At 44.7% G+C, this 21162-nt stretch overlaps 1 protein-coding gene across 21 annotated transcripts in view; it reads right to left on the reverse strand.

Moving 5' to 3' along the window:
- Positions 1-21162, reverse strand: part of KIF1A (kinesin family member 1A) — a 196894-nt gene that overhangs the window by 7092 nt on the left and 168640 nt on the right. For all 21 annotated transcript variants that reach the window (XM_053304577.1, XM_053304578.1, XM_053304576.1 and 18 more), the window contains 8 exons: positions 18195-18256; positions 15993-16138; positions 5265-5477; positions 3851-3928; positions 3055-3179; positions 2445-2588; positions 2107-2299; positions 19-137 (listed from right to left, as the gene is read on the reverse strand). In XM_053304577.1, coding sequence (XP_053160552.1) covers positions 19-137; positions 2107-2299; positions 2445-2588; positions 3055-3179; positions 3851-3928; positions 5265-5477; positions 15993-16138; positions 18195-18256 — 1080 coding nt within the window. The remainder of the gene's footprint in view (positions 1-18; positions 138-2106; positions 2300-2444; positions 2589-3054; positions 3180-3850; positions 3929-5264; positions 5478-15992; positions 16139-18194; positions 18257-21162) is intronic.

Here is a 21162-nt window from a genome sequence, read left to right on the forward strand (position 1 = left end):
CTCAACCTATTAACTTACCTTATTGATCCAGCCAGGAGCGGGTTAAATGCATACAGCCAGTCATGCATATCCTTGTCATTGCTTGCCTGTAGTAGGATCCCACGATGCTCAGTGCACACTGCAAAAGTGTTAGGGGTCTAAAACAGGAAAAAAGAAAGCTGCAGGTGAGACTAAGCAATAGAGGGAAAGAATGCAAAGGGATGTTCAATAGAACTGAATGTGTGCAAACATCACAGGCTAGAGGAGATGGTCCCAGAATCTATGTTTAGTGTTGCTGCAATCCCCACTCAAGAGTCTGTAAAGCAGTTTACCCTGTAACCATCTCTGCCTCCAGATATGTATTTATTTTATTACATTTATATCCCACTCTTCTGCCCAGGGCAGTGTACGTGGTTATACTCAAAAACAACCCTGTGAGGTAGATTAGGCTGAAAGTTAAATGACTAGCCCAGAGTGACCCAACGACTTTCATGGCTGAATGGGATTTGAATGCGGGTCTCCCTGATCCCAGACCAACACTCTAACCACTAATATGTGCACATACATTTTGCAAATATATCCCTACCTTAACCAGAACAGAGCCATTCCTCTATCTTCATCCCTAATGTATTTACTAGCATTGGTACTAGAGCATACATATGTGGACTACCTGCTGCATCATCCAGATTATACATCCACCCAGTTCATTCCTTCATGTAGGTCCTGCTCAGGACTAAACAAGTTGTTTTAGTAAGAACTAATCTTCCTGCTTTCCTTTCACTATCCTTACAACTGGACTAAATTTGGTCCAGATCGGTTAGTCAGTTGACAAGTTAGCCCACTTGCACCTCAAACGTTCATGCATCTGCCATCTTGAATTGGGGTGGATCACATCATCACAAACTATGCCTTTGAGATATCCCTATGTGTCCCTACAGCTGTACCAAATTAGGTCCAAATCAGTTCCCACTTGCACCTCAAATGTTCATGTGTTCCATCTTGAGTTGGGGTGGGTGACATCCCCACGAACTACGCCATTGAGTGTCCCTTTGTGTCACTCACAACTGCACCAAATTTGGTCCAAATCGGTTAGGGGGTCCACAAGTTAGCTCACTTACTCCTCAAATGTTCATGCGTCTGCCATCTTGAATTGGGGTGGATAACATCCTCACAAACTACACCGTTGAGGTGTCCCTATGTGTCACTCACTACAACCGTAGCAAATTTGGTTCAAATGGGTTAGACAGTCCACAAGTTAGCCCACTTGTGCCTCATATGTTCACATGCCCACCACCTTGAATTGGTGTGGATGACATCATTACAAACTATACTGTTGAGGTGTCCCTAAAACTGTACCCAGTTTGGTTCAATGCTAAAGCATTGTGAAGTTGATGGTGGGGGGTGGAGCACACACACAGACACAAGAACAGACACAGCTGCTTGATCTTTCCTGAAGGCTAAAAAATCATGAGAATGACAGCAGTGCCAACAACTGCCTTGGGAAAGGGAGCAGAGTCTAAGGCAGGGCCATGCACCTTCAATCCTCCAGCTGTTTTTGGGTGACAACTCCCATCATCTTCACTCAAAGGGCTGATGGGAGCTGTAGTTCAGCAACTGGAGGAGGGCTGAAGTTGTGCAGCTCAAAGAGGAAGTGTTTGGCACCAACCTATGGCTCAGAGGCAAGAGGAATAAGAGTGGCCATGAATCACATTCAGGACTGAAGAGCAAATCAAACCAGTCTCAGCTTCACGGGACAGTTTGTAGTAGATCACACTGTTGGCTCCAATATGAACCACAAAGTTTGCAAAATGTAGCATTTCTTCATGGCTTCAAAGCCTATTCAGTTAATAGAGTCTACACTGATTAGTTGCGCCATCATGCATTCATGAAAATGGTCACTGAAATCATGAGTGCAATACCATCTCAGAGAGGAATCAATAGATGAGCAGGATGTAGTCTGTTCAGAAACAGATCTGGTCATGCCACTTCCATTCTCTGCTGTCATTCTCACCACCCTGTACATCATTAGCTTTTAGCCATTGCCATGGCCTCTCTTTCCCTTGCAGACCAGTCTCCAACAGACCAGCCATGGGCTCTCTCATTTTGCCTGATCCATGATCTTCTTACTTTCAGCATTGCCTGCTGGTCCTCACTATATTCCACCTGAGCCGTTGAGAGATTGAGGACAGCCCTCTCCACAGAGTCCTTGTCACTGTTGTAGATGTAGACATAGGGGCGTCTCACGACCACATAGCGTTTCACCCAGCCATTTGTGTGGGGCTCCAGGAAATGTAGATAGCCTTTCCTGGACACAATAGGGCTGCAGAGAAGACACAATGGCATCATGCATTATATAAAACTGCACAATGGAAGTTTCTACACATTTCTGACCTCTGGAATGTAGCATCAGTTAACCCCTTAGCTTTAGTCAAGCACAGAATCCTTAGCACAATCCCATTTTTTACCTGACTCGAATTTCTTGAATATCAGGGACCAATAGGCGCTGGGTCTCTTTTTCATCCTCGGATCCACAAATGGGGGATTTTTTCTGTTCTCCAACTATGGGCTCAGGTTCAGGGCTTTCCACCCTAGAAGAGAGCTGGAGAGTTCTGCAGAGGAAAGACAGGCATGCAACTTCAGTGGGACTTTGACCAATTTTGCCTTCTCTTTTCATGAAGTTGACATAGGTTCTATGTACATACTTAATTGTATTTATTTATTTATTTATTTATTTATTTAACATATTTTTATACCACTCAAAACACAAGTTTTCTGCGTGGTTTACAAGAGAATAAAAACCACCAATAAAAAGATTAAAACATTTCAACAATTAAAAGTTAAAAGTTAAAACTATTAAAACACAATCAAAACAGTACCTAATTAAAAGCCTAGGTGAACAAATGAGTCTTGACTGCCCTTTTAAAAGTTGTAAGAGATGGAGATGTATATACAATATACAATGTATTGTATTGTATACATATATACTGCCTCAGCTCGCATCTCTAGGCAGTTTATATCTTGTATACTTGCAACTGTTAACTTGTCTGGATCTTTTAGCTTTGCCACATCTCTTACCTGGCTTCTGTGCCATTGTATCGTCCTTCAACCAATGACGGGCAGGTAGAGGAGGGGGTCAAAGTACTGCCATCAAGGGCTGGCATGGAAGGGTCTCTCATCAGAGTCACTGACATTTCTGATAGCTGTACCAAAAAAACCACTACTATTGGAGTTTCCTGTTTTCTAACAGACTACTGCAAATTATAGAAATTATAGGATTTCAAGCTTGGCTGTATATATTGGCTGCTATCCTGCATGGCAGAAAAATTCCGCTTATAGCAACAGATAACAAACCACACATTCCATAAGGATGAGGCAGAGATGCCTAACATCTATGCTAGGAACCATAAGAGCTGAAAAAAAGGCACAAGGACAATAGACAAAGCAGTATTTGCAAGGAATGTGCAATAAGGGATCTGTGCCCTCATTTCCCCCCACATGATTGGGTGGCAAAGGCTCAAGGATCATGTGGCAGGCATCTGATTTCAGTCTCCTTTTCCATATGAGATTTCATCACAACACACATTTTACAACACAAAAACTCCTATTAGGGTGAAATCTAACCCAGGAAAGCTGTCTCTGACTCCCACCATAAAGGTGACAACATCTCATAGGTTCATCCACCATGGAGAGAAGCATGAAAAGATTCATCATCTTGCACCTGCCTATTCCTGAAAGACGAGTGCCACCTGCCTCACCTCTAGTTACCTGCTGTATTGTACAGTTTCACAGCATCTACACCTGGACATATACTTTTCATACCTCTTTTCCCAAGTGACAGAGCACAGAATGAGAGGCATGCGGGTTTCCTTACCTTGCTCTCGCTGGCACTGACACAGACATGGCTGTGACTGTACTCTCTGTTGAATGTGTGCGTAAGGAGGCGCAAGCACTGTAGAAAAGAAAAGACAGACAAAGAAAAAAGAAAAAGGATTAAAAAATCTGGCTTGTTTGACCCTGACCTAAGCTTCAGCTCCAGACAGAATTAATTATTATGCCAAAATACTGCAGAGTAGGGTCCCTGCTTTTTTGAGATGGCTTCTGTGGGTAGAAAGCACCTATCACTGCCCCTGTATTGGGCTCCTTAAATATTCCCCACGACTCAGAACATGGAGGCATCAGCCATGCTTGCACAAAGGAGGAACGTTTAGTAGCCTGTTCTACATAAAGATGAGCAGAATCATACTCTATCCTGCAGCATGGTTTAGATTTTGATTGAAAAAGTAAAGCACCCATGATGCTATCCTGGAGCTGCCCTGTTGCTAGCTCCAATAGGGATGCTAGCATTTATTTCAAAAACCGAAAATGACAAATTGAAACTGATGTTAAGACCACAATCTTCTCTTCTCTCTTAGAAAACCCATCCAACTCCTGGTCTCACTCAGGGATAGCTACTCTTTGTGGCACAAGAAACAAAGCTGAGACTTGCAGCCACTGTTCATCTACTCTCAGCTTTGTATCATGAGAATGCAGGTACTGCCATGTCCATCACATCATGGCCCAAGGCAAAGATGAAGCCAACGCAACCCTCTTGGAGACTGGCATGGTGTTGATGTATGGCAAATTAGATATAGAAGTGCACAGCTTGACATAAGCAACGCCATTATGTTTAACCAAGCTCAAGGCTTTGCAAGAAGAGCCTTGTCAGTAGTTTTCGAAACTGTTTACTAGTACTTTTCCCTTTCTTTAAAGTCAAAGTAACCCGCTAGTGCTGAAAGATAAGGCTGGAACGAACGGGCTGGCAGTCTGCACACATTCCCTAGTTTTTAGAGTTTTTTAGTGGGTTTTTAGTGGGTTGATGGGAGGGGGGCGTATGGGTATATGTTTAGATTATTCTTGTTAGGTCCTGTAGTAGTGGTTGTAGATTCTTTTCAATCTTGTTGTTCTGCACAGGACAATGACAATAAAGATCTATCTATCTATCTATCTAACTAACTAACTAACTAACTAACTAACTAACTAACCTTGGCCAGTCATGATGATGAGATTGCTATGCAGCTGCATTTTGAAGAATACTTTTGACTATAAATGTGTTGCTTTCTGTATGGTCCTTTGTCCTGCTCTGAACGTTAGTCAAGCAGTACCTATGCTACTTAAGAGCATAATAAAGCTTTGATTGTAAGTCCTCTTGTCTGGGCTGATTATTGGGCTCCATCTGTCCAGGAACGAACCTCCCCTATTGGGTCAAGGCTACCCCAATACATCAGTATTGTCACCATATACCATACCTTAACTGCAAGTTCCTTCTGCCTCTCACTAGGGGTGTCCAGTGGTAGAGACCTCCCTTCTGGGGTACCATCAGCTGAGATGGGTGATGAGACACAAGATGTGCTGCGGGAATCAGAGTCTTCGCTGCAGCTTGAGGACAGGGAATCCAGAACAAAGCGCTGAGTTGTCTCTAGCTTCTCACGCAGGAGCAGATAATGTCTTGTTTTTTCCACCTGCAAAAAGAACCCCCCGACAGGCTTAGGTCACAGAGATGCATGCAGAGAATGACAGTGGCTCAAATGTTTTTCCTCATTAATCGCTTTTTAAAAAGCTGTAACATACAAAGTGGGTCCTCATGTGTAGTTAGTGAGAAGGAGAGAACTTGGAACTGTCTATTAGGAAGCTGCATACGATTCCATCATTGTATATCCTAATAGCCACCCACTACCCCACTGGTAGGTTTCCCAGACTATGGGAAACACCTATATTGGGCAGCAACGCATCATCTCACACTGTGCGGGAGATGGCAATGGTAAACCCCTCCTGTATTCTACCAAAGACAACCACACAGCTCTGTGGGCGCCAGGAGTCGACACCGACTCAATGGCACACTTTACCTTTACTACCTACAAACCACGTGCAGATTAGGGCTGTTTGTTCACATGTGCACAATTGTTCACATGTGCATGGGTTATTTTGTGTGCATGCATGAAATGTTTTCTGAAACCCCTGCTCCTTCTCCAAATGATAGACTTTTATAATCTCCTGTCTACACCTCAATCTGCTGCTGCTCCAGCACCATTCACCTGGCATCCTTCTTTCTCATTCACTAGTCAATAAAAGATTTCACAGCAAGTGTAACAATATTATGATACCACCGGGTCAATCAGAATTGGCAATGTGCACTCAGGCACAGCATGCCCACAAGCCCTGTTCCCCCAAACTAAAATGCTCCAGTGCCCCAACCTCACACTCTCCATCTCAACAGTCTTTGTCTGAAGAGATGGATGCTGCACTTAGGGAGAGATCCTCCCTGTTATTAGAAATGGAACACTGGCTACTCACCATGAAGGCTCCTTCTTGATGCTGAGTCCAAAGGTGTCTCACATGTGGCGTCTCACGTGTGGATTATGCTTTCCCATGTGACTCTAAAAAGGCAGGACTATGTAAAGTAGTCCCCTGCTAACTTGGCAAAGAGGCACCTTTAACGTGGTGATTCTCTTTATTGTGCAGGGGGAGAGTAACTGGCCCTATCCACCCCCAGCACAGCATCTCCAGTTACTGTTGCTGGGGTCTATCTGATGTTGCTTTTTAGATTGTGAGCCCTTTGGGGACAGGGATCCATTTTATTTATTTATTATTTCTCTCTGTAAACCGCCCTAGGCCATTTTTGCAAGGGCGGTATAGAAATCGAATTTATTAATAATAATAATAATAAGAAGAAGAAGAAGAAGAAGCAATACAGGCTCAAGATATGGAAGAAGAATCACCACCAACTGAAGCAGTTGCTCAGGCGCAGGTGGAGGAGGTGTTAGAGGTGTTGCTGAACTGTATCAAAATCAAAACCAGGCAACCTCCCCTTTGCCTTCACCTCAAAAACCCGAATGCCGTTTAACAGAAAAGCAACAAGAACTAAAGCAAAAAATAACTGAGCACATGAACCAAACAACCACCAGGGTTCGACTTCCAGCTCTAAAAACAGTTGCCAAAAAACAACTTGCTCAGGTATTAAAAGATGTCAATGCTGCACTTGCAGAAATAACAACCAATAATTTGCAAGAAACAAACCAACTAATGTACAGTGCAGCAACAATAACAACACAAGAGCTCGGATATAAGATCAATGGACCTGTAAAAAAAGAAAGTAGTACATCACCTAAATGGAAGATTAGATTAGAAAATAAAATCTCCAGGCTTAGATCAGATGCTAGTAAATTGAAAGATATGAAAGACAAGAAGCTGAAGAATGAAAACACCAAACAGTATCTGATTCAAAAATACCACCTAGATTCAAGGAGAATTAGAGAAGTCCTGGAAATAATAAAGCAGCAAATAACAGCAGTGTCAAAGAAGATTAGCAGATATGAAGCCAGAACTACACAACACAGGCAGAATCTCCAATTCCAGTCGAATCAGAGACGTTTCTACCAAAGCATAGAAGGAGAAACTGCAAGAAACATCGAAACACCAAATAAAGAAGAAACAGTGCAATTCTGGGGAAAATTATGGGACAATCCAATAGATTATAATAAAAAAGCAGGCTGGGTGAAAGAGGTCGAAAAATGTAACCAACAAATGCAAGATCTAATAATAACACCAGGATTAATAAGTGAAAGAGCAAAGAAAATTAAAAATTGGACTGTTCCAGGCGACACTGAACTGCATGGCTTTTGGCTTAAACACCTAACAAGCCTTCATCAACAACTATCAAAACAGTTCAATCACATTTTGCAAGGAGGTGATACTGAACAATGGCTAACAACTGGGAAAACTCATCTCATCATGAAAGACCCAGCAAAAGGTGCACTTCCAAGTAATTATAGACCTATAACCTGCCTGCCAACCATGTTCAAATTATTAACTGGAATAATAGCAGATGAAGTGATGCAACACTTATTAACTAACAAAAAGCTCCCAGTTGAACAGAAAGGAAATTGCCCAAACACCAGGGGCACAAAAGACCAGCTGCTGATTGACAAAATGATTTTAAAAAATTGCAAGAGAAGAAAAACAAATCTAAGTGTTGCATGGATTGACTACAAGAAAGCCTTCGATTCATTGCCTCACACATGGATACTAAAATGTTTAGAAACAACTGGTGTCAGCAAAAACATTCAGATATTTATAAAAAAAAGCAATGAGCATGTGGAGTACACAGTTAACAATCAATGGCGAGACACTTGGACAGGTTAGCATTAGAAGAGGCATTTTCCAAGGGGACTCACTATCCCCTCTGTTGTTTGTAATCGCCATGACCCCACTTTCACAAATACTAAACAAAACAGGCCTCGGATACCAAACATCTAAAACATCAAGTCAAATCAACCATCTGCTGTACATGAGCCATCTGCTGTACATGAACCATCTGCTGTACAAGAGCCCCTGGTGGCGCAGTGGTAAAACTGCCGCCCTGTAACCAGAAGGTTGCAAGTTCGATCCTGACCAGGGGCTCAAGGTTGACTCAGCCTTCCATCCTTCCGAGGTCGGTAAAATGAGTACCCAGAATGTTGGGGGCAATATGCTAAAAATCATTGTAAACCGCTTAGACAGCTTTGGCTATAGAGCGGTATATAAATGTAAGTGCTATTGCTATTGCTATTGCTATGGACGATCTGAAGTTGTATGGAAAGTCCCAGTCAGAAATCGAATCACTGCTAAACACTGTCCGTATATTCAGTAGCGATACAGCAATGGAGTCTGGACTAGACAAGTGTGCTGCATTAATAATGAACAGAGGGAAAATAACAAAAACAGAAGGAATAGAACTGCCCAATGGAAGCAACATCAAGAACCTGGAAGAGAAAGAACATTACAAATACTTGGGCATTCTCCAGGCTGATAATATTGCACACACTGAAGTTAAAAGAAAAATTGGAAGTGAATACATCAGGAGAGTTAGAAAAACCCTCAAGTCCAAACTCAATGGCGGGAACACCATACAAGCCATAAACACCTGGGCTATACCTGTTATCAGATACACTGCAGGAATAATAGACTGGACCCAGGCAGAGCTAGAGACACTAGATCGTAAGACCAGGAAAATCATGACCATCAATCATGCTTTGCACCCCCGCAGTGATGTCGATAGGCTATACCTCCGTTGCAGCTCAGGTGGAAGAGGAATGCTGCAAGTCCATCAAACAGTAAAGGAGGAGAAAAGAGGCCTTGAAGAATATATCAAGGACAGTGAAGAAGATGCATTTAAAATGGTCAATAACGAGAAACTATTCAACACCAATGAAACAAAGCAGGCCTACAAGAAAGAACAAGTCAAGAAGCGAGCAGAAAAATGGAGAAATAAGCCACTGCATGGTCAATATTTGCACAATATAAGTGGAAAATCAGACATCACCAAGACCTGGCAATGGCTTAAGAATGGCAACTTGAAGAAAGAAACAGAGGGTTTAATACTGGCTGCACAAGAACAGGCACTAAGAACAAATGCAATAAGAGCAAAAGTCGAAAAATTCACAACAAACAGCAAGTGCCGCCTTTGTAAAGAAGCAGATGAAACAGTGGACCACCTAATCAGCTGTTGTAAATAGATCGCACAGACTGACTACAAACAAAGGCATGACAAGGTAGCAGGGATGATACACTGGAACATCTGCAAAAAATACAAGCTACCTGTAGCCAAAAATTGGTGGGACCATAAAATTGAAAAAGTGGTAGAAAATGAAGATGTAAAAATATTATGGGACTTCCGACTACAAACAGACAAACATCTGCCACACAATACACCAGATATCACTGTAGTCGAGAAGAAAGAAAAACAAGTCAAAATAATCGACATAGCAATACCAGGGGATAGCAGAATAGAAGAAAAAGAAATAGAAAAAATCACAAAATACAAAGATCTACAAACTGAAATTGAAAGGCTGTGGCAGAAAAAGACCAAAATAATCCCAGTGGTAATTGGCGCACTGGGTGCAGTTCCAAAGGACCTTGAAGAGCACCTCAACACCATAGGGGTCACAGAAATCACCATCAGCCAATTACAAAAAGCAGCTTTACTGGGAACAGCCTATATTCTGCGACGATATCTATAACATTGTCGCAGTAAATAAAATTCAGCCATCCCAGGTCCTTGGGAAGGACTCGATGTCTGGATAAAACAAACCAGTCAATAACACCTGTCTGACTGTGTAAACAAGATGATGATGATAATGATAATGATAATAATAATAATAATAATAATAATAAAGTAGGTAAAGCTTTTAAAGGCTGGGAGGAGCAAACCCCCCTCAGTTCTTATAGGTCAGGAGGAGACAAGCACCTCAAGGAAGAAAAAGCCACTGCAACTAGGAAAAAACATGTCAAAAATGGTTGCAACCATCTAACCTACAAAAAGCCACAGGGTGTCCACCCCAGCAAGTCACTGCGGCATGAAGAAAAAACACAGGGCATAGAGCAGATCAAGAAAAAAGGGTATGCTAACCCAAGGTCCCTATAAAGTAGGCACTGGTGCCAAAGGGCGGGTCAAGACACCCTTGGACTCAGCAGCAAGAAGGAGCCTTCACGGTGAGTAAACCAATGCTCCATTCTCCGCTGCTGTAGTCCAAGGGCATCTCGCATGTGGGGACATACCACAGTCCTAAGTCCAACCAGGGAGGGTGCACCGCGTCTACTCTGAAGGGAGAACGTGCTGGAGGACCCGCCTCCCAAATGCTGCCTGGGTAGAGGCAAAGGCGTCCAATCTATAATTTCTAGAAAAAGTGGAAGGCGCCTGCCAGGTGGCTGCCTACAAATATCCTGGACAGGGGTGTTTGTAGAGAAGGCTGCAGATGCAGATGCAGACACAGCCCTCGTGGAGTGTGCAAACACTTTAGTGGATGCCCTGACGTTCTGTGACTCTTAGACTAAGGATATACAGGACTTCAACCACCTAGCTATGGTGGCTGGTGTGACAGGCTGGCCCACACAATGTGACAAAAAGGAAACAAAAAGGGACTCCCTAACTCTAATGTGCTTTGTACGCTTAATGTACACCTTGAGGCACCTATGAATGTCGATCTTGTACCAGGCCTTCTCTGCTGGGTGAACTGGCTTAGGGCAGAAGGAAGGCAGAATAATATCTTGTGAGACATGAAAAGGTGATGCCACTTCAGGCCAAAAAAAGGGGGAGGTCTAGCATGAGTTTAACAGAGTCTGCAGTAAAAATACAGAGTTTTTTGTGTACAGATAAGGCCCTGAGTTCAGACACCCTGCGTACTGAGGTAATGGCCACAAGGAATGCCAATTTGAAAGAGAGTATGTGGAATGGAATCGTGGACACAGGCTCGAAGTGTGGGACCCTGGAGCACTTTCAGGATAGTATACAGTTTCCAAGTAGGAAAATGATGGACCACCAGAGGGGACAAGAGAGTAGCACCCTTCAGGAAGCATTTCAGGCGAGGATGGCATTGCATGGATTGTTTCAGCGTCCCTGAAGAGACACACTGGGCCATGCTGAAGAAGGTCTGGTGTGACTGGGAGCATCAGATATGCCTCTGTGGCCAGCTTGGCAAGCTCTGCGAACCATGGTCTTCTTGGCCAGAACAGAGCCACTAGGATGAGCTGTGCCTTCAGGATCTTGACTCTTCGAAGTACCTGGAGTGGGTGGAAAGGCATACAGGAGGCCTTCCTTGTGAAGGAACACGGAACTTGAGTGTTGACTGGGGTCGCAAAGAGGTCTACTGCCAGTCGGCTGAAGTAGTCCGTTATTAGTTGGAATGTTTTCGGACTGAGATGCCATTCCTCTGGAAGCAGATCTGATTGACTCAGCCAGTCCGCCACCATGTTCAGGTCTCCCTGTACATGATGAGCTACTAGGGATGCTACGTGTTGTTCTGCCCACTGAAGAGCAGGGCTGTTTCCGCTTGCAGGGATCTGGACCTGGTTCTCCCCTGGCGATTTGCGTGTGCTTTTGCCATGGTGTTGTCCATGCAGATTAGCATGTGTCATTGGAGTAACATGGATTGGAACTCCCACAGTACTAGCCATATCGCCCTGAGTTCCAGCCAGTTGATGCTGTGCTGCTCCTCCTCTGCAGACCACTTGCCCTGAGCAGACTGGTGAAGCCAATGGGCTCCCCAACCCCTCTTGCTGGCGTCCATAGTTACTATGACCCCGGGGGCAGGCAGTCCAGGAATTCCTTGCCCACTGACAAATGTGGGGAGGTGATCCACCAGCTGAGGGAACTGGCTGTGTCAGGATTACCTGCCTGCTGGACTTCACCGCGATCTCCGGATGGAAGGGGAGAAAGGGTCTCAGGTGCAAGTGAGCCCCTGGGATCGACTCCAAACTTGCCACCATCAGACCTAGGAGCCTGGAAAGGGACAGCAGGGGAAGGGATTTTTACCGTAGCACCTGGTGTACCTCTAATGTGTGTCTGCATTCTTTCGACAGGAATAGTTTGTCTCACTGAGTGTCTATGAGACTTCAAGATGAAAGATCTGATGTGCTGGGGTGTAGTTGGCTCTTTTCACTGATGATCAGGAAGTCATGGCTCTTGAGAACCTGTAGAGTGGACTGCAGGTCCTTCTGAGCTGCCTGAAGTGATGTAGACTGGACCAGCAGATCATCCAGATACCAAAAGATCCTCACACCCCGGAGCCAGAGGTGTGCAATCACAGGAGCCAGGATTTTTGTAAATATGCGTGAGGCTGATGAGAAGTCAAATGGAAATGCCCTGTACTGGTAATGGACCCCTGAGAAGAAGCAGAGCAGGTGGCAGCTGTTCTGGTGGATTGGCACATGCTAATAGGCTTCTTTGAGGTCTACAGATGTGAGGAGGTCTAAGTGGTGGAGTGCCTCCACGATGGATTGAAGGGATTCCATGCAGAATGTGCATTTGTGCATAGAGTGATTCAGGTGTTTTAAGCCCAACACCGCTCGGAGAGAACCACCCTTTTTCGGTAAAGTGAATATTATGGAATAAACGCCTGTGCCCTGCTGTTCCAAAGGAAGCATCTCTATGGCTTCTATTACCAGAAGGTGTTGAATCGGTCCTTGCAGGCCTTGGTGTTTTCACTGCAGGCGGGAGGTTGGGGTGGGTAGGAATCGGTGTGGTGGTTGGCTGGTCAACTCTATGGAGTAGCCCTCTTTTATGGTGGAAAGTACCCACAGGTCTGATATGGTGCCCTCCCAAATGTGGCAGTGTGAGGAGAGGCGACCACCAAGGGGCACCTCCCTCCCACCATCATGCTTGTTGCTTGGACTGCTTGTTGCTTGGACTGCTTGGCCTGGGAGGTAAAGGATGCCCTGTTCCCAAAGCCCTGTCTGGTTGTCCTAAATCAACCCCAATAGGGGCACTGGGACCAGAAGTCCCTGTCCCTGCCTCCCAAGGAAGATCTAAAGGGATGAAAGGACTGAAAAGGGCACCTTCCCTGCAGGTGGTCCTGCTTCTTGGATGAGGAAGGCATTGCTTTCTTTTTATCCTTAGACTCTCCATCCCCAAACCATTTCCCCCCATCATAGGGAACAGCAGTAAGGTTGGTTCTTGAAGCAGCATCTACCTGCCAGTATTTTAGCCATAAATTGCGGTGGCCTACCATGGAGGCAGCAACCGATCTGGATGCAAAACATAGGGAGTCAAGGGTAGTGTCCAAATTTTTTTTTAAGCATTTAGTGCAACTTAACCAGATCTGAGATAGGGTCTTGAATCAAACTATCCAACCAGATCAGGGATGCTCTAGCGGCTATAGAAGCCTTCATTGATAATGCTGTTGACGTGTGTGCGTTTTAGAGCCCCTTCCATGCATTTGTCTGCAGGGTCTTTAAGGGCAGACTCTCTGTCCCTTGTAAGGATGGAACCAGAGATCATTTGTACCACAGGCATATCTGTAGGGGGTGTGGTGGTGAAAATCTCTCCCCCCTCCTGTTGGAAGGTATAACACTTATTTGCAACAACATTAGCCTTTTTTGGAAGATGTGGACACTGTCCATTCACTTTTTGCTGCTTCCACAAATTGCTTCGGGAGAGGAAGAGTCATGTTACTCGGTTTTGAGCCTGGGAACACCAGAGAGCTTTTACTGGTTGGTTGGGCCTCCTGGGAGGCAGGAGGATCAAGGCCCAGGGTGTGCACAGTTTTGGTCATGACAGGTGCCAAATCTACAGCTTGAAAAACTCTTAGAAGTGCCTCCAAAGTTTCAGTTTCATGGCCATCATACCACTCCCCTTCGGATCTAGGCTGTTCTGGATCCCCTCCTGCCAGGGGGTCAGTAGGTAGCTCTAGAATGTTAGGCGATGTAAGTTCCTCATCTAAAGTAATGACAGGGATAGGTTTGACTGGGGGGTCTTTGTGGAGGCCTCCAAGGAGGTTCAGTGGGCAGGTCGCCTTTGTCCCTGGGAGATGGGGCTCTGGGATTGGGGGAACCTGGGGAACCTGAGTCAGAGGGTTCAGAAGAATGCACACTCCTCTCTCTCTGTTTAGACTTAGACCTCCCCTTTTTAGATTTCTTAATATATTTTCACTTTTTCTTTGCTTTTTTAGGAGCTGGTGCCTCTGAAACAGAAGAAGCGGCACTGGAGGAGGAGGAAGAGCCTAGTTCGCTTCCTTTTTTAAAGATCTTGGTTGATCACATCTCTCAAAAGAGCTTGCTAACAAGTTCTCGAACCATGAGCGCCAGGCAGGTGGCATATCCCCTGGCAACTGCATTAACACTTGGCCCACAGGAGTGGGTTGAGACAGGCTAGATGGCCCTGAGGGGCCCGGGGCAGGGGAGGGTAGAAAAGTCAGAAGGCCCAATTTGGGCTGAGCTCACTGGGTCAGCAGGTGCCAATGTAGTCGAGCTCTGGGTCACCATGATGTGAGAAGGTGCTGCTGGACCCGCTCCTGCCCCTTCCGTTGCTGACGTGGCTTTTGCCGTTCTGGTCCTCTTCAGGGCCTGATGGCCTCTTCAGGACGCCATTGCCAGTGGGGACTGGCCCATTTGTCCTTCTGCAGCCCCTTGAGACCTCAATGGGCATGCAGGGGTAGCAGGAATGCAGCTGCCGCTCGGCACGGAGGGCGGGCGGGAAACGGCAGCAAGGTCAATGCCTGGGCTACTTCCCCGCCCTCAGAAATGGCAGCTGGTGAGTCTCCCAGCTCCAGAACACTGCCAAACAGCTGATAGGAGAGCTGTGAGCTGCCACTGAGCAAGCCAACAAACGAAGCCTCCAAGTTGGGTTCACGGCTGCTTTGAAAGCTCTTGCTAGGGCTTGTTGTTGCTTCCCTTCTGGTACTCTAATGGGCAGTATCTGCTAGCCCTTTCCATGCAGCGAAGGGAAAGGAAGAGGCACAGGCAGAGGAAGGGAAGGAAACAAAAGTAAGGCGGGAAGGAAAAGTGGGGGGAAAGCCAGGAAAATTTTTGAAGAAGCAAACTGAGGAAATAGCTGAGGAAGAGCTGCCTTAGAGCCACACCGGACTAAAAGAATGGGGGGGGGAGGGTTTGCTCCTCCCTGCCTTAAAAAGCTTAACCTAATTTACATAGTCCTGCCTTTTTAGAGTCACATGGGAAAGCATAACCACACATGTGAGACACCCTTGGACTACAGCAGTGGAGAATGCGGTTGCCCCAAAATTCCTAATCATGGGGAGAATCTTATCTAAGTACAACATTTGTCTCATCTGACAAACACTATATTCATGGACAGTGTTGGAGTGTGGCTATAAAGTGTGTTGGAGGGCACAGTTTGTGCTCTTGTAGACACTGTAAAGCATCCACACTTCCAGTAATGACTAAATTGCACTTTTATGACTGGCTTTCCTCAAGTAGGGCCTAAATGTGGATGTTGCTTTTAGAGCATTTCATATTATTATATTGCCAGAAGCAAATACTAGTGTTTGGGCTTCCCTGTCTCTAAGATAAAAGGTGTTTACACCTTTCCCCTTTTCAGTATTTCTAAAATGAGTGCCCAGGAGTTCAAGTGCGACAAGTTTGCTTTAGGTGGTTTATGCTAAATCCATCCACCTTCATGTCTTATCCCACCAATATGGGCATGGAGGAGTTGCTCTAAAGCCCCTCTAACGGTGGCTGGGCACTGGATCCCTGGGTGTGAGTCTTACTTCCTGCAGAAGGCTCAATTTCTCCAGTTCCCACTGGTGATCCAAGATGAGGCTATCACTGCGAGGCCTCCAGCCTGCGAGGTTCTCTTCGCCTCGCACATATGCCACAGATGTGTCAAGCACTCGCCTTCGTCTTCTTTGCATGCCTGCAACAGGAAATGTATTGAGCTTTATTATTTATACAATTTGAACCACAAAAGTCACCAAAGTGGCTAACATATATAAAAACGCAATAGATCAATAAGACAATGATAAAATAGCAATAACAGGAGCATAAAATTAAAAAAAAAATCAAAGCAGCTGATGAATAGGGATTTAAATGGCCTAAGAAAATGAAGAGGTCTTTGCCTGGTGCCACAATGACATCAGAGTGTTAGGGATGTGCAAAACATTTTGATGGTGAAACATCTTGAGTGTTTCAAGATAGAAACAAAACACCCTTTAAATAAAGGGCCTGTTTCAAGCTCACAAGAAAACAACCCCGTTTCAATTTGAAATGTTTCAACATTTCGAGTGCCATTTTGGAAGCCTGTTTTTCCCGTTCTGACTGGTTTTCTGGCACTGGCTTCCGATCTTATGGGTGTTTGGGGGAAAGGCTAAAATTTTGTTTGGGTGGTAGGTAGCATCCATCATGGCCTACCACCCAACCCACACTGGTGGCCCTTAGAACTACCCATGGGGACCAATGGGATGTTTCGAGTTTCCTCATTGTTCCCTATGGCTGAAACACTCAAAACATTTTGAGTTTTGTTCAGTTGAAAGAACTGAGTCAACTGCTGTTTCGATGAAACATTTCGGCCAGCTGCATTTTGTTTTGTGCTCAGAACAAAACACAAATCCGTTTTGTGCACATCCCTACAGAGTAGGTGCTAGGTGAGCCTTTCTGTAGCTCCATTCCAAAGGTGGGGCACCACAACTGAAAAAGCCCATTTAGCCATAGCCCAGACTGCCAGAGCCCCCATTCACAGTAGCGATTCTTGAGTCAGATACAGAGGGGGCAGGATCAGGACCAGCCCCAACCCTGGTTCTTCACACCAGCCCAGAATCAAAGAGAGCTCCAGAGCTGGAGTCTCCTCAGGTAGCCCCCTCAAGGCCTGATCTTCCTGAGGCAGCACCCTCAGAACCTGAATTTACTACGGAGTCAGCCATTCCCACATCATCACCCCCAATATCTGCATTCCAGTGCCAGCAGCAAGCTCAGCAGGAGCAAACAGAGTGGAAGAGTGATGCCAAACTCCAGAAGACTGCCCCTTTAAGGCTTCTGTTCTCCAGGCAGGAAGGCAGATACCAGGAAAAGTAGTTTGGGTTCAAAGGTACTCAACACCTCACCCTGCTTCAGAGCAGTGTTGAGTGAACTTGGTCTCTTGGACCTCTCTGAATGCCTGTAAACTGCCCTTTGCCTTGACTGCAACCTGGACAGGACAGAACACATTTTCAAATAATGACCTGCCTGAAGGTGGGGGCACCTTGAAAAGTCCTTAACTTTTCCAGGATCATGTGGAAGAAGGTGCTGCCTTTAGGTGCTCAGGGCCCAAGCTCTGTAGGGCTTTAAAAATGCTGGCATTTTATTTTATTATTTATCTTATTTGAATTGTGCTTGGGAACAGAATGGCAACCGGTGAAGTTGTTTTAAAACTCATGAGCTATGCTCCTGTCAGCTGGGCCCAGTTAGCAATTTAGCAGCTGCATTCTGAACTAACTGGTCTCTCAACAATCTTCAAGGTAGTCCCTTGTAATACTGCAGTGTACAAGGCATTGCTCACACCCACTCTGTGCATATGTTTAATTACTTTTAAACATGCTCTCATAATGGTTTCACGGGTTGAGGCTTGGGATTCTGCTTTTAGGAGATGATGTTATATGTTGATTACGCTCAATATACAACCACAGAAACAATATGTTGAGGGCCTATAACTTGTAAAATGAAATAATAAATTGTTTTTTTTCCAGAAATGTGTTGCACTAGCAGTTGTATAGTGCAACATCACAATGCACGTTATAGTGATTTTGAAGTGACATGTCACTGCAGATATTTATGATTAGGGTGTTAATACCACCCCTATTCACACAAGTAAAATCAATGATGTTGTAACAACATCCTTTTCCTCTAAGCACCCATCCAACACCCCCTACAGACCTGTCATGATGACAAAGCTAATTAGAACCCCTAAATGAAGGAAAAGATAAATATCAGCTTCCCACCTGGACTTCCAGCATCAGCCACCCGACAAAGGCTGAGTTCATAGACCCCCGTCACACGGTTACTGCAAGGAAAGGGAATGAGAAGTCAGAGCAAGAAATGTCCATGACATTCATGTGACACAATCAAGGAATTATTTTATTCCTATTGATGTGGAAATTGTTCTTGGCTGATATATTTTTCTCACTGAAGTGAGATGAATGCTGCTTCTTTAATGCAGTTCCAAAGTTTCAGATTTGGGTCAATCAATCCTTAGGATGCAAACTACTTAGACACTAGTGATAGGGTGGTATACAAGTATAACAAATTAATAAATACATAAATAAATGAAGAGCCAGTTCAGATGATACTTTTAAACGCGCGTTTAGTATACAGGTGAAACTCGGAAAATTAGAATATCGTGCAAAAGTCCATTAATTTCAGTAATGCAAATTAAAAGGTGAAACTGATATATGAGACAGACGCATTACATGCAAAGTGAGATAAGTCAAGCCTTAATTTGTTATAATTGTGATGATCATGGCGTACAGCTCATGAAAACCCCAAATCCACAATCTCAGAAAATTAGAATATTACATGGAACCAAGAAGACAAGGATTGAAGAATAGAACAATATCGGACCTCTGAAAAGTATACAGTGTACTGTGCTTGATTGGCCAGCAAACCCGCCTGACCTGACCCCATAGAGAATCTATGGGGCATTGCCAAGAGAAGGATGAGAGACATGAGACCAAACAATGCAGAATTGCTGAAGGCCGCTAATGAAGCATCTTCCATAATACCTCATCAAGCGTCTTCCATAATACCTCATCAGTGCCACAGGCTGATAGCATCCATGCCACGCCGCATTGAGGCAGTAATTGCTGCAAAAGGGGTCCAAACCAAGTACTGAATACATATGCATGCTTATACTTTTCAGAGGTCCGATATTGTTCTATTCTTCAATCCTTGTCTTCTTGGTTCCATGTAATATTCTAATTTTCTGAGATTGTGGATTTGGGGTTTTCATGAGCTGTACGCCATGATCATCACAATTATAACAAATTAAGGCTTGACTTATCTCGCTTTGCATGTAATGCGTCTGTCTCATATATCAGTTTCACCTTTTAATTTGCATTATTGAAATTAATGGACTTTTGCATGATATTCTAATTTTCCGAGTTTCAACTGTATCTGTGTTTTTTTATACCCACTTGAAAGACACATTCAAATGAACAGACCAAGGTGAGTTAAGTGTATTCTTCTAATCACTGTTTAGAATCCTACTGTACCTTCCTTTCACAGATGCAGGTCTATGACTCCTCTATCTCTATGGTCCCCAGGCTTCCTTTGTTGTATTTCTTGCTTCAAACACAGCACCTTCCCATAGATTTAAGTACAAGAACATATAAGGGCTATTCACACACAGGCAAAACTGTGCTAAGGAAGCCCAGCCCAGTTTTGCCGGCACTTGTGAACTGTGCGGCTCCCAGCAGCAAACCTGCTTAGGGAGCACACCAGTTAGCCTGGGTTTGGGGCGTAAGGACACCCTTAAACCAGACGTAATGCTCGTGTCATGTGGACTACATTCAAGAAACCTCCTAGCCAGTGCCAGGAGAATCCCTATAAGTTCCAGGGACTGGGAAGACGCATCCCAACCCTCAACTCTCCATGCTGCCAGCAGTAGCTGGCAATTGTCTGGGCAGGCGATCCACCTGCCCAGGAAGAAGCCCTCGATCATCTGCCAGGGAGATAAGCAGATCCCCTGCAAATCAGAGCCCTTTCTCACTCATTGAGAATCATGAATCATGCACAGTGATCAGCTGCTGAGATGCAATTCTTTTCCAAGGCGGAACTAAGAGCTTCGGCTCCTTTCTCTTCTATGGAGAGATGCTGAATTGCTTGCTAGCTTGAAGTACACAGATTAAATGGGCATGTTTGGCGTTCTCATGGTGCACCTCAGGTACATATATTATTAAAGGGCTTGCCGTTTACAAGCATTTTTCCAGATATCAACCTCCCCACCCCCACCCTCTCTCTCTCTCTGACTCTAGCATTTCCTGTCTCTGAAGTTTCATTCTCCATTATTTTCAACAGAAGAGTTTCCCTGCATTTTCTGGGAAGGTAATACATTTTTGTGGGGTTTGGGTTTTGTTTTTGTAGTCGGAGCGAGGTCTGGAACCTCCCTGCAAGAACTAGATAGATATTTCTATCTTTTGTGTGTTGGTCTGGGAGTTTCATGACAGTGAATGATGCCCAGGCAGCTTTAGCGAGATAGATAGATTAGCTAATAGCAATCAATATAGTGCACTCCAAACTGGGGGAAAGCCTTTTATAGGAAAGGATTCATTTCCAAGCCCACAATCCCAGATTTCTGCTGGAGAATGAAAAGACACTGTTTTGCAGCTGTACATTTGAGTGCTACATTTGATGGGGAAGAGAAAGCAAGGGAGACCCCTTAAGGTGACCACCTTAAGGGACCTGCCTGGTGGTCTGGTATCCCCCACTCCAACCTTCCCCTCCCCTCCCCACCCCAAACCACCTTGGACTTTCTCCTCTTGCAACCTATCTGCATCAGGCCTTCACTCCCAACCAGACTGGGATCTTCCTGGGTAAAATACTCTGTCAGATTCCAGCAGGGAGAAATGTGAGGGGAGGGAAGTGACTGAAGAGACTGTAAGTGCGGCTCTGGACAGTGGGGGAATGAAGACAAGGGACTGGGGGTGACCCATAAAAGGCTTGGTGGGAAAAACTGCCCCTTTATTTCTTGTCACAGCAAAAACATAAAAATCATGTTTGAAACTCAAACACACAGGCACACACAGACAGTTTTTCATATTTATTTTATACTGGAAAGTGGGTGAAACTTGTAAATAGCATGCTAATCTTGTAAGCAGCACTTATTCCACCTAAATTAGTGGGGCAGAGATAGAAAGAACTCTTTCACAACTCTCCACCTCAGGCAGAGAGAGAAAAATGTGCCAAAAGTAA

This window comes from Hemicordylus capensis, chromosome 3 (assembly GCF_027244095.1).
Source record: "Hemicordylus capensis ecotype Gifberg chromosome 3, rHemCap1.1.pri, whole genome shotgun sequence".
Lineage (NCBI taxonomy): Eukaryota > Metazoa > Chordata > Lepidosauria > Squamata > Cordylidae > Hemicordylus > Hemicordylus capensis.